Source organism: Crinia signifera, chromosome 4 (genome assembly GCF_055691185.1).
Source record: "Crinia signifera chromosome 4, ASM5569118v1, whole genome shotgun sequence".
Lineage (NCBI taxonomy): Eukaryota > Metazoa > Chordata > Amphibia > Anura > Myobatrachidae > Crinia > Crinia signifera.
The window spans coordinates 339,439,845-339,454,415 of NC_139220.1; the positions used below are offsets into that span (position 1 = coordinate 339,439,845).

At 43.0% G+C, this 14,571-nt stretch overlaps 1 protein-coding gene across 2 annotated transcripts in view; it reads left to right on the forward strand.

The window, feature by feature from the left end:
- The window catches only part of LOC146076064 (C-type lectin domain family 10 member A-like), a 155,453-nt gene extending 143,761 nt beyond the window's left edge, over positions 1-11,692 (forward strand). For both annotated transcript variants that reach the window (XM_083185886.1, XM_083185887.1), the window contains one exon: positions 11,518-11,692. In XM_083185886.1, the coding sequence (XP_083042012.1) occupies positions 11,518-11,671 (154 nt within the window). In that variant the 3' untranslated portion in view covers positions 11,672-11,692. The remainder of the gene's footprint in view (positions 1-11,517) is intronic.
- Positions 11,693-14,571: the final 2,879 nt, after the last annotated feature.

The window sequence follows — 14,571 nt, forward strand, 5'->3', positions numbered from 1 at the left end:
GGCAGGATAATGACGTGTTATATGCTATGTACAGTAGTAGCATGGGACAGGATAATGACGTGTTATATACTATGTACAGTAGTAGCATGGGGCAGGATAATGACGTGTTATATGCTATGTACAGTAGTAGCATGGGGCAGGATAATGACGTGTTATATGCTATGTACAGTAGTAGCATGGGCAGGATAATGACGTGTTATATGCTATGTACAGTAGTAGTATGGGACAGGATAATGACGTGTTATATACTATGTACAGTAGTAGCATGGGGCAGTATAATGACGTGTTATATGCTATGTACAGTAGTAGCATGGGACAGGATAATGACGTGTTATATACTATGTACAGTAGCAGTATGGGACAGGATAATGACGTGTTATATGCTATGTACAGAAGTTGCTTGGGGCAGGATAATGACTTGTTATATGCTATGTACAGTAGTAGAATGGGGCAGGATAATGACGTGTTATATGCTATGTACAGTAGTAGCATGGGACAGGATAATAACGTGTTATATCCTATGTACAGTAGTAGCATGGGGCAGGATAATGACGTGTTATATCCTATGTACAGTAGTAGCATGGGGCAGGATAATGACGTGTTATATGCTATGTACAGTAGTAGCATGGGGCAGGATAATGACGTGTTATTTGCTATGTACAGTAGTAGCATGGGGCAGTATAATGACGTGTTATATGCTATGTACAGTAGCAGCATGGGGCAGGATAATGACGTGTTATATGCTATGTACAGTAGTAGCATGGGGCAGGATAATGACGTGTTATATACTATGTACAGTAGTAGCATGGGGCAGGATAATGACGTGTTATATGCTATGTACAGTAGTAGAATGGGGCAGGATAATGACGTGTTATATGCTATGTACAGTAGTAGCATGGGGCAGGATAAGGACGTGTTATATGCTATGTACAGTAGTAGCATGGGGCAGGATAATGACGTGTTATATGCTATGTACAGTAGTAGTATGGGGCAGGATAATGACGTGTTATATGCTATGTACAGTAGTAGTATGGGACAGGATAATGACGTGTTATATACTATGTACAGTAGTAGCATGGGGCAGGATAATGACGTGTTATATGCTATGTACAGTAGTAGCATGGGGCAGGATAATGACGTGTTATATGCTATGTACAGTAGTAGCATGGGTCAGGATAATGACGTGTTATATGCTATGTACAGTAGTAGCATGGGGCAGGATAATGACGTGTTATATGCTATGTACAGTAGAAGCATGGGGCAGGATAATGACGTGTTATATACTATGTACAGTAGTAGCATGGGGCAGGATAATGACGTGTTATATACTATGTACAGTAGTAGCATGGGGCAGGATAATGACGTGTTATATGCTATGTACAGTAGCAGTATGGGGCAGGATAATGACGTGTTATATACTATGTACAGTAGTAGTATGGGACAGGATAATGACGTGTTATATGCTATGTACAGTAGAAGCATGGGGCAGGATAGTGACGTGTTATATGCTATGTACAGTAGCAGTATGGGGCAGGATAATGACATGTTATATACTATGTACAGTAGTAGCATGGGGCAGGATAATGACGTGTTATATGCTATGTACAGTAGTAGCATGGGACAGGATAATGACGTGTTATATGCTATGTACAGTAGTAGTATGGGGCAGGATAATGACGTGTTATATGCTATGTACAGTAGTAGTATGGGACAGGATAATGACGTGTTATATACTATGTACAGTAGTAGCATGGGGCAGTATAATGACGTGTTATATGCTATGTACAGTAGTAGCATGGGACAGGATAATGACGTGTTATATACTATGTACAGTAGCAGTATGGGACAGGATAATGACGTGTTATATGCTATGTACAGTAGTAGCATGGGGCAGGATAATGACGTGTTATATGCTATGTACTGTAGTAGTATGGGGCAGGATAATGACGTGTTATATGCTATGTACAGTAGTAGTATGGGACAGGATAATGACGTGTTATATACTATGTACAGTAGTAGCATGGGGCAGGATAATGACGTGTTATATGCTATGTACAGTAGTAGCATGGGGCAGGATAATGACGTGTTATATGCTATGTACAGTAGTAGCATGGGTCAGGATAATGACGTGTTATATGCTATGTACAGTAGTAGCATGGGGCAGGATAATGACGTGTTATATGCTATGTACAGTAGAAGCATGGGGCAGGATAATGACGTGTTATATACTATGTACAGTAGTAGCATGGGGCAGGATAATGACGTGTTATATACTATGTACAGTAGTAGCATGGGGCAGGATAATGACGTGTTATATGCTATGTACAGTAGCAGTATGGGGCAGGATAATGACGTGTTATATACTATGTACAGTAGTAGTATGGGACAGGATAATGACGTGTTATATACTATGTACAGTAGAAGCATGGGGCAGGATAGTGACGTGTTATATGCTATGTACAGTAGCAGTATGGGGCAGGATAATGACGTGTTATATACTATGTACAGTAGTAGCATGGGGCAGGATAATGACGTGTTATATGCTATGTACAGTAGTAGCATGGGACAGGATAATGACGTGTTATATGCTATGTACAGTAGTAGTATGGGGCAGGATAATGACGTGTTATATGCTATGTACAGTAGTAGTATGGGACAGGATAATGACGTGTTATATACTATGTACAGTAGTAGCATGGGGCAGTATAATGACGTGTTATATGCTATGTACAGTAGTAGCATGGGACAGGATAATGACGTGTTATATACTATGTACAGTAGTAGTATGGGACAGGATAATGACGTGTTATATGCTATGTACAGTAGTAGCATGGGGCAGGATAATGACGTGTTATATGCTATGTACTGTAGTAGTATGGGGCAGGATAATGACGTGTTATATGCTATGTACAGTAGTAGTATGGGACAGGATAATGACGTGTTATATACTATGTACAGTAGTAGCATGGGGCAGGATAATGACGTGTTATATGCTATGTACAGTAGTAGTATGGGGCAGGATAATGACGTGTTATATGCTATGTACAGTAGTAGCATGGGTCAGGATAATGACGTGTTATATGCTATGTACAGTAGTAGCATGGGGCAGGATAATGACGTGTTATATGCTATGTACAGTAGAAGCATGGGGCAGGATAATGACGTGTTATATACTATGTACAGTAGTAGCATGGGGCAGGATAATGACGTGTTATATACTATGTACAGTAGTAGCATGGGGCAGGATAATGACGTGTTATATGCTATGTACAGTAGCAGTATGGGGCAGGATAATGACGTGTTATATACTATGTACAGTAGTAGTATGGGACAGGATAATGACGTGTTATATGCTATGTACAGTAGAAGCATGGGGCAGGATAGTGACGTGTTATATGCTATGTACAGTAGCAGTATGGGGCAGGATAATGACGTGTTATATACTATGTACAGTAGTAGCATGGGGCAGGATAATGACGTGTTATATGCTATGTACAGTAGCAGTATGGGGCAGGATAATGACGTGTTATATGCTATGTACAGTAGCAGTATGGGGCACGATAATGACGTGTTATATACTATGTACAGTAGAAGCATGGGGCAGGATAATGACGTGTTATATACTATGTACAGTAGTAGCATGGGGCAGGATAATGACGTGTTATATGCTATGTACAGTAGCAGTATGGGGCAGGATAATGACGTGTTATATACTATGTACAGTAGTAGTATGGGACAGGATAATGACGTGTTATATGCTATGTACAGTAGAAGCATGGGGCAGGATAATGACGTGTTATATGCTATGTACAGTAGTAGCATGGGGCAGGATAATGACGTGTTATATACTATGTAGTAGCATGGGGCAGGATAATGACGTGTTATATGCTATGTACAGTAGTAGAATGGGGCATGATAATGACGTGTTATATGCTATGTACAGTAGTAGCATGGGGCAGGATAATGACGTGTTATATACTATGTACAGTAGTAGCATGGGGCAGGATAATGACGTGTTATATACTATGTAGTAGCATGGGGCAGGATAATGACGTGTTATATGCTATGTACAGTAGTAGCATGGGGCAGGATAATGACGTGTTATATGCTATGTACAGTAGTAGCATAGGGCAGGATAATGACGTGTTATATACTATGTACAGTAGCAGTATGGGGCAGGATAATGACGTGTTATATGCTATGTACAGTAGTAGCATGGGGCAGGATAATGACGTGTTATATACTATGTACAGTAGTAGAATGGGGCAGGATAATGACGTGTTATATACTATGTACAGTAGTAGCATGGGGCAGGATAATGATGTGTTATATGCTATGTACAGTAGAAGCATGGGGCAGGATAATGACGTGTTATATGCTATGTAGTAGCATGGGGCAGTATAATGACGTGTTATATACTATGTACAGTAGTAGCATGGGGCAGGATAATGACGTGTTATATGCTATGTACAGTAGTAGCATGGGGCAGAATAATGACGTGTTATATGCTATGTACAGTAGTAGCATGGGGCAGGATAATGACGTGTTATATACTATGTACAGTAGTAGCATGGGGCAGGATAATGACGTGTTATATGCTATGTACAGTAGTAGAATGGGGCAGGATAATGATGTGTTATATGCTATGTACAGTAGTAGCATGGGGCAGGATAATGACTTGTTATATGCTATGTACAGTAGTAGAATGGGGCAGGATAATGATGTGTTATATGCTATGTACAGTAGTAGAATGGGGCAGGATAATGACGTGTTATATGCTATGTACAGTAGTAGCATGGGGCAGGATAATGACGTGTTATATGTTATGTACAGTAGTAGCATGGGGCAGGATAAGGACGTGTTATATACTATGTACAGTAGTAGCATGGGGCAGGATAATGACGTGTTATATACTATGTACAGTAGTAGTATGGGGCAGGATAATGACGTGTTATATGCTGTGTACAGTAGTAGCATGGGGTAGGATAATGACGTGTTATATGCTATGTACAGTAGTAGCATGGGGCAGGATAATGACGTGTTATATGCTATGTACAGTAGTAGCATGGGGCAGGATAATGACGTGTTATATACTATGTACAGTAGTAGCATGGGGCAGGATAAGGACGTGTTATATACTATGTACAGTAGTAGCATGGGGCAGGATAATGACGTGTTATATGCTATGTACAGTAGTAGCATGGGGCAGGATAATGACGTGCTATATGCTATGTACAGTAGCATGGGGCAGGATAATGACGTGTTATATGCTATGTACAGTAGTAGCATGGGGCAGGATAATGACGTGTTATATGCTATGTACAGTAGCAGCATGGGGCAGGATAATGACGTGTTATATACTATGTACAGTAGTAGCATGGGGCAGGATAATGACGTGTTATATGCTATGTACAGTAGTAGCATGGGGCAGGATAATGATGTGTTATATACTATGTAGTAGCATGGGGCAGGATAATGACGTGTTATATGCTATGTACAGTAGTAGAATGGGGCAGGATAATGATGTGTTATATGCTATGTACAGTTGTAGCATGGGACAGGATAATGACGTGTTATATACTATGTACAGTAGTAGCATGGGGCAGGATAATGACGTGTTATATGCTATGTACAATAGCAGTATGGGGCAGTATAATGACGTGTTATATGCTATGTACAGTAGTAGCATGGGGCAGGATAATGACGTGTTATATGCTATGTAGTAGCATGGGACAGGATAATGACGTGTTATATACTATGTACAGTTGTAGCATGGGACAGGATAATGACGTGTTATATGCTATGTACAGTAGTAGCATGGGGCAGGATAAGGACGTGTTATATGCTATGTACAGTAGTAGAATGGGGCAGGATAAGGACGTGTTATATACTATGTACAGTAGTAGCATGGGGCAGGATAATGACGTGTTATATGCTATGTACAGTAGTAGCATGGGGCAGGATAATGACGTGCTATATGCTATGTACAGTAGCATGGGGCAGGATAATGACGTGTTATGTGCTATGTACAGTAGTAGCATGGGGCAGGATAATGACGTGTTATATGCTATGTACAGTAGCAGCATGGGGCAGGATAATGACGTGTTATATACTATGTACAGTAGTAGCATGGGGCAGGATAATGACGTGTTATATGCTATGTACAGTAGTAGCATGGGGCAGGATAATGACGTGTTATATGCTATGTACAGTAGTAGCATGGGGCAGGATAATGACGTGTTATATACTATGTACAGTAGTAGAATGGGGCAGGATAATGACGTGTTATATACTATGTACAGTAGTAGCATGGGGCAGGATAATGACGTGTTATATACTATGTAGTAGCATGGGGCAGGATAATGACGTGTTATATGCTATGTACAGTAGTAGAATGGGGCAGGATAATGACGTGTTATATACTATGTACAGTAGTAGCATGGGGCACGATAATGACGTGTTATATGTTATGTACAGTAGTAGCATGGGGCAGGATAATGACGTGTTATATGCTATGTACAGTAGTAGCATGGGGCAGGATAATGACGTGTTATATGCTATGTACAGTAGTAGCATGGAGCAGGATAATGACGTGTTATATGCTATGTACAGTAGTAGCATGGGGCAGGATAATGACGTGTTATATGCTATGTAGTAGCATGGGGCAGGATAATGACGTGTTATATACTATGTACAGTAGTAGCATGGGGCACGATAATGACGTGTTATATACTATGTACAGTAGTAGCATGGGGCAGGATAATGACGTGTTATATGCTATGTACAGTAGTAGCATGGGGCAGGATAATGACGTGTTATATGCTATGTACAGTAGTAGCATGGGGCAGGATAATGACGTGTTATATACTATGTACAGTAGTAGCATGGGGCAGGATAATGACGTGTTATATGCTATGTACAGTAGTAGCATGGGGCAGGATAATGACGTGTTATATATTATGTACAGTAGTAGCATGGGGCAGGATAATGACGTGTTATATGCTATGTACAGTAGTAGCATGGGGAAGGATAATGACGTGTTATATACTATGTACAGTAGTAGCATGGGGCAGGATAATGACGTGCTATATACTATGTAGTAGCATGGGGCAGGATAATGACATGTTATATGCTATGTACATTAGTAGCATGGGGCAGGATAATGACGTGTTATATACTATGTACAGTAGTAGCATGGGACAGGATAATGACGTGTTATATGCTATGTACATTAGTAGCATGGGGCAGGATAATGACGTGTTATATACAATGTACAGTAGTAGCATGGGACAGGATAATGACGTGTTATATACTATGTACAGTAGTAGCATGGGGCAGGATAATGACGTGTTATATGCTATGTAGTAGCATGGGACAGGATAATGACGTGTTATATACTATGTACAGTAGTAGCATGGGGCAGGATAATGACGTGTTATATACTATGTACAGTAGTAGCATGGGGCAGGATAATGACGTGTTATATACTATGTACAGTAGTAGCATGGAGCAGGATAATGACGTGTTATATACTATGTAGTAGCATGGGGCAGGATAATGACGTGTTATGTACTATGTAGTAGCATGGGGCAGGATAATGACGTGTTATATACTATGTAGTAGCATGGGGCAGGATAATGACGTGTTATATACTATGTAGTAGCATGGGGCAGGATAATGACATGTTATATACTATGTAGTAGCATGGGGCAGGATAATGACGTGTTATATACTATGTACAGTAGCAGTATGGGGCAGGATAATGACGTGTTATATACTATGTAGTAGCATGGGGCAGGATAATGACGTGTTATATGCTATGTACAGTAGTAGCATGGGGCAGGATAATGACGTGTTATATGCTATGTACAGTAGCAGTATGGGGCAGGATAATGACGTGTTATATGCTATGTACAGTAGTAGCATGGGGCAGGATAATGACGTGTTATATGCTATGTACAGTAGTAGCATTGGGCAGGATAATGACGTGTTATATGCTATGTACAGTAGTAGCATGGGGCAGGATAAGGACGTGTTATATGCTATATACAGTAGTAGCATGGGGCAGGATAATGACGTGTTATATACTATGTAGTAGCATGGGGCAGGATAATGACGTGTTATATGCTATGTACAGTAGTAGCATGGGACAGGATAATTACGTGTTATTTGCTATGTACAGTAGTAGCATGGGGCAGGATAATGACGTGTTATATGCTATGTACAGTAGTAGCATGGGACAGGATAATTATGTGTTATTTGCTATGTACAGTAGTAGCATGGGGCAGGATAATGACGTGTTATATACTATGTACAGTAGCAGTATGGGGCAGGATAATGACGTGTTATATGCTATGTACAGTAGTAGCATGGGGCAGGATAATGACGTGTTATATGCTATGTACAGTAGCAGTATGGGGCAGGATAATGACGTGTTATATGCTATGTACAGTAGTAGCATGGGACAGGATAATGACGTGTTATATGCTATGTACAGTAGTAGCATGGGACAGGATAATGACTTGTTATATGCTATGTACAGTAGTAGCATGGGGCAGGATAATGACGTGTTATATACTATGTACAGTAGTAGCATGGGACAGGATAATGACGTGTTATATGCTATGTACAGTAGTAGCATGGGGCAGGATAATGACGTGTTATATGCTATGTACAGTAGTAGCATGGGACAGGATAATTACGTGTTATTTGCTATGTACAGTAGTAGCATGGGGCAGTATAATGATGTGTTATATGCTATGTACAGTAGTAGCATGGGGCAGGATAATGACGTGTTATATGCTATGTACAGTAGTAGCATGGGGCAGGATAATGACGTGTTATATGCTATGTACAGTAGTAGCATGGGGCACGATAATGATGTGTTATATTCTATGTACAGTAGTAGCATGGGACAGGATAATTACGTGTTATTTGCTATGTACAGTAGTAGCATGGGGCAGTATAATGATGTGTTATATGCTATGTACAGTAGTAGCATGGGGCAGGATAATTACGTGTTATTTGCTATGTACAGTAGTAGCATGGGACAGGATAATGACTTGTTATATGCTATGTACAGTAGTAGCATGGGGCAGGATAATGACGTGTTATATACTATGTACAGTAGTAGCATGGGGCAGGATAATGACGTGTTATATGCTATGTACAGTAGTAGCATGGGACAGGATAATTACGTGTTATATGCTATGTACAGTAGTAGCATGGGGCAGGATAATGACGTGTTATATGCTATGTACAGTAGTAGCATGGGGCAGGATAATGACGTGTTATATACTATGTACAGTAGTAGTATGGGACAGGATAATTACGTGTTATTTGCTATGTACAGTAGTAGCATGGGGCAGGATAATGACGTGTTATTTGCTATGTACAGTAGTAGCATGGGGCAGGAAAATGACGTGTTATATGCTATGTACAGTAGTAGCATGGGGCAGGATAATGACGTGTTATATGCTATGTACAGTAGTAGCATGGGGCACGATAATGATGTGTTATATTCTATGTACAGTAGTAGCATGGGACAGGATAATGACGTGTTATTTGCTATGTACAGTAGTAGCATGGGGCAGGATAATGATGTGTTATATGCTATGTACAGTAGTAGCATCGGGCAGGATAATTACGTGTTATTTGCTATGTACAGTAGTAGCATGGGACAGGATAATGACTTGTTATATGCTATGTACAGTAGTAGCATGGGGCAGGATAATGACGTGTTATATACTATGTACAGTAGTAGCATGGGGCAGGATAATGACGTGTTATATACTATGTACAGTAGTAGCATGGGGCAGGATAATGACGTGTTATATGCTATGTACAGTAGTAGCATGGGACAGGATAATTACGTGTTATATGCTATGTACAGTAGTAGCATGGGGCAGGATAATGACGTGTTATATGCTGTGTACAGTAGTAGCATGGGACAGGATAATGACGTGTTATATGCTATGTACAGTAGTAGCATGTGGCAGGATAATGACGTGTTATATGCTATGTACAGTAGTAGCATGGGGCAGGATAAGGACGTGTTATATACTATGTACAGTAGCAGTATGGGGCAGGATAATGACATGTTATATACTATGTACAGTAGCAGTATGGGGCAGGATAAGGACGTGTTATATACTATGTACAGTAGCAGTAGTAGAATGGGGCAGGATAATGACGTGTTATATGCTATGTACAGTAGCAGTATGGGGCAGGATAATGACGTGTTATATGCTGTGTACAGTAGTAGCATGGGGCAGGATAATGACGTGTTATATGCTATGTACAGTAGTAGCATGGGGCAGGATAATGACGTGTTATATGCTATGTACAGTAGTAGCATGGGGCAGGATAATGACGTGTTATATGCTATGTACAGTAGTAGCATGGGACAGGATAATGACGTGTTATATGCTATGTACAGTAGTAGCATGGGACAGGATAATGACGTGTTATATGCTATGTACAGTAGTAGCATGGGGCAGGATAGTGACGTGTTATATGCTATGTACAGTAGCAGTATGGGGCAGGATAAGGACGTGTTATATGCTATGTACAGTAGTAGCATGGGGCAGGATAATTATGTGTTATTTGCTATGTACAGTAGTAGCATGGGGCAGGATAATGATGTGTTATATGCTATGTACAGTAGTAGCATGGGGCAGGATAAGGACGTGTTATATGCTATGTACAGTAGTAGCATGGGGCAGGATAAGGACGTGTTATATGCTGTGTACAGTAGTAGCATGGGGCAGGATAAGGACGTGTTATATGCTATGTACAGTAGAAGCATGGGGCAGGATAGTGACGTGTTATATTCTATGTACAGTAGCAGTATGTGGCAGGATAAGGACGTGTTATATGCTATGTACAGTAGTAGCATGGGGCAGGATAATTATGTGTTATTTGCTATGTACAGTAGTAGCATGGGGCAGGATAATGATGTGTTATATGCTATGTACAGTAGTAGCATGGGGCAGGATAAGGACGTGTTATATGCTATGTACAGTAGTAGCATGGGGCAGGATAAGGACGTGTTATATGCTGTGTACAGTAGTAGCATGGGGCAGGATAAGGACGTGTTATATGCTATGTACAGTAGAAGCATGGGGCAGGATAGTGACGTGTTATATGCTATGTACAGTAGTAGAATGGGGCAGGATAATGACGTGTTATATGCTATGTACAGTAGCAGTATGGGGCAGGATAAGGACGTGTTATATGCTATGTACAGTAGTAGCATGGGGCAGGATAAGGACGTGTTATATGCTATGTACAATAGCAGTATGGGGCAGTGTACTGATGGATTATATACTGTATACAGTAGCAGTATGGGGCAGTGTACTGATGGGTTATATACTGTATCCAGTAGCAGTATGGGGCAGTGTACTGATGGGTTATATACTGTATACAGTAGCAGTATGGGGCAGTATACTGATGGGTTATATACTGTATACAGTAGTAGTGTTATGTTGTGTCACCATTCCTGGTTGTGTGTTACAGGTTCTGGAGGATAAATCAGCCAGATGAATATTATGGTCATGGTCTTGGAGGAGGTGAGGACTGCGCTCAGTTGTGGAATGGAGACAATAACTACAACTGGAACGACGATCACTGCTCGAAGAGCTTTCAGTTTATTTGTGAAAAGAAAATGTAATAAAACAGCTCATTGCCAGGATTGTCTTTGTCTTATTTCCCAGTCCATACCCATTCCTACCCTCACCGCATTACCGGAGATCTCCATGCAGCATCCGTGATATTCCCACCCTCACCGCTTTACCGGAGATCTCCACGTAGCACCGTGATATTCCCACCCTCACCGCATTACCTGAGATCTCCACGTAGCACCGTGATATTCCCACCCTCACCGCATTACCTGAGATCTCCATGTAGTGTCCGTGATCTTCCCACCCTCACCGCATTACCGGAGATCTCCATGTAGCACTGTGATATTCCCACCCTCACCGCATTACCGGAGATCTCCATGTAGCACCGTGATATTCCCACCCTCACCGCATTACCGGAGATCTCCATGTAGCACCGTGATATTCCCACCCTCACCGCATTACTGGAGATCTCCATGTAGCACCGTGATATTCCCACCCTCACCGCATTACCGGAGATCTCCATGTAGTACCGTGATATTCCCACCCTCACCGCATTACCGGAGATCTCCATGCAGCATCCGTGATATTCCCACCCTCACCGCTTTACCGGAGATCTCCACGTAGCACCGTGATATTCCCACCCTCACCGCATTACCTGAGATCTCCACGTAGCACCGTGATATTCCCACCTTCACCGCATTACCGGAGATCTCCATGTAGTGTCCGTGATCTTCCCACCCTCACCGCATTACCGGAGATCTCCATGTAGCACCGTGATATTCCCACCATCACCGCATTACCGGAGATCTCCATGTAACACCGTGATATTCCCACCCTCACCGCATTACCGGAGATCTCCATGTAGCACCGTGATATTCCCACCCTCACCGCATTACTGGAGATCTCCATGTAGCACCGTGATATTCCGACCCTCACCGCATTACCGGAGATCTCCATGCAGCGTCCGTGATATTTCCACCCTCACCGCATTACCGGAGATCTCCATGTAGCACCGTGATATTCCCACCCTCACCGCATTACCGGAGATTTCCATATAGCACCGTGATAATCCCACCCTCACCGCATTACCGGGAGATCTCCATGTAGCACCGTGATATTCCCACCCTCACCGCATTACAGGAGATCTCCATGTAGCACTGTGATATTCCCACCCTCACCACATTACCGGAGATTTCCATGTAGCACCGTGATATTCCCACCATCACCGCATTACCGGAGATCTCCATGTCACACCGTGATATTCCCACCCTCACCGCATTACAGGAGATCTCCATGTAGCACCGTGATATTCCCACCTTCACCGCATTACCGGGAGATCTCCATGTAGCACCGTGATATTCACACCCTCACCGCATTACAGGAGATCTCCATGTAGCACTGTGATATTCCCACCCTCACCGCATTCCCGGTGATCTCCATGTAGCACCGTGATATTCCAACCATCACCGCATTACCGGAGATCTCCATGTAACACCGTGATATTCCCACCCTCACCGCATTACCGGAGATCTCCATGTAGCACCATGATATTCCCACCTTCACCGCATTACCGGAGATCTCCATGTAGCACCGTGATATTCACACCCGCACCGCATTACCGGAGATCTCCTTGTAGAGTCTGTGATATTCCCACCCTCACCGTATTACCGGAGATATCCATGTAGCACCGTGATATTCCCACCTTCACCGCATTACCGGAGATCTCCATGTAGCACTGTGATATTCCCATCCTCACCGCATTACCGGAGATCTCCATGTAGTGTCCGTGATATTCCCACCCTCACCGCATTGCCGGAGATCTCCTTGTAGCACCGTGATATTCCCACCCTCACCGCATTACAGGAGATCTCCATGTAGCACTATGATATTCCCACCCTCACCGCATTACCGGAGATCTCCATGTAGCACCGTGATATTCCCACCCTCACCGCATCACAGGAGATCTCCATGTAGCACCGTGATATTCCGACATTCACCGCATTACCGGACATCTCCTTGTAGCGTCCGTGATATTCCCACCCTCACCGCATTACCTGGGATCTCCATGTAGTGTCCGTGATCTTCCCACCTTCACCGCATTACCGGAGATCTCCATGTAGCACCGTGATATTCCCACCCTCACCGCATTACCGGAGATATCCATGTAGTACCGTGATATTCCCACCCTCACCGCATTACCGGAGATCTCCATGTAGCACCGTGATATTCCCACCCTCACCGCATTACCGGAGATCTCCATGTAGCACCGTGATATTCCCACCCTCACCGCATTACCAGAGATCTCTATGTAGCACCGTGATATTCCCACCCTCACCGCATTACCGGAGATATCCATTTAGCACCGTCATATTCCCACCCTCACCGCATTACCAGCGATCTCCATGTAGTGTCCGTGATATTCCCACCCTCACCGCATTACCGGCGATCTCCATGTAGCACCGTGATATTCCCACCCTCACCGCATTACCGGAGATCTCCATGTAGCACCGTGATATTCCCACCCTCACCACATTACCGGAGATCTCCATATAGCACCGTGATATTCCCACCCTCACCCCATTACCGGAGATCAACATGTAATGTCCGTGATATTCCCACCCTCACCGCATTACCGGAGATCTCCATGTAGCACCGTGATATTCCCACCCTCACCGCATTACCGGAGATCTCCATGTAGCACCGTGATATTCCCACCCTCACCGCATTACCGGAGATCTCCATGTAGCACCGTGATATTCCCACCCTCACCGCATTACCGGAGATCTCCATGTAGCACCGTGATATTCCCACCCTCACCGCATTACCGGAGATCTCCATGTAGTGTCCGTGATATTCCCACCCTCACCGCATTACCGGAGTTTTCCATGTAGTGTCCGTGATATTCCCACCCTCACCGCATTACCGGAGATCTCCATGTAGCGTCCGTGAT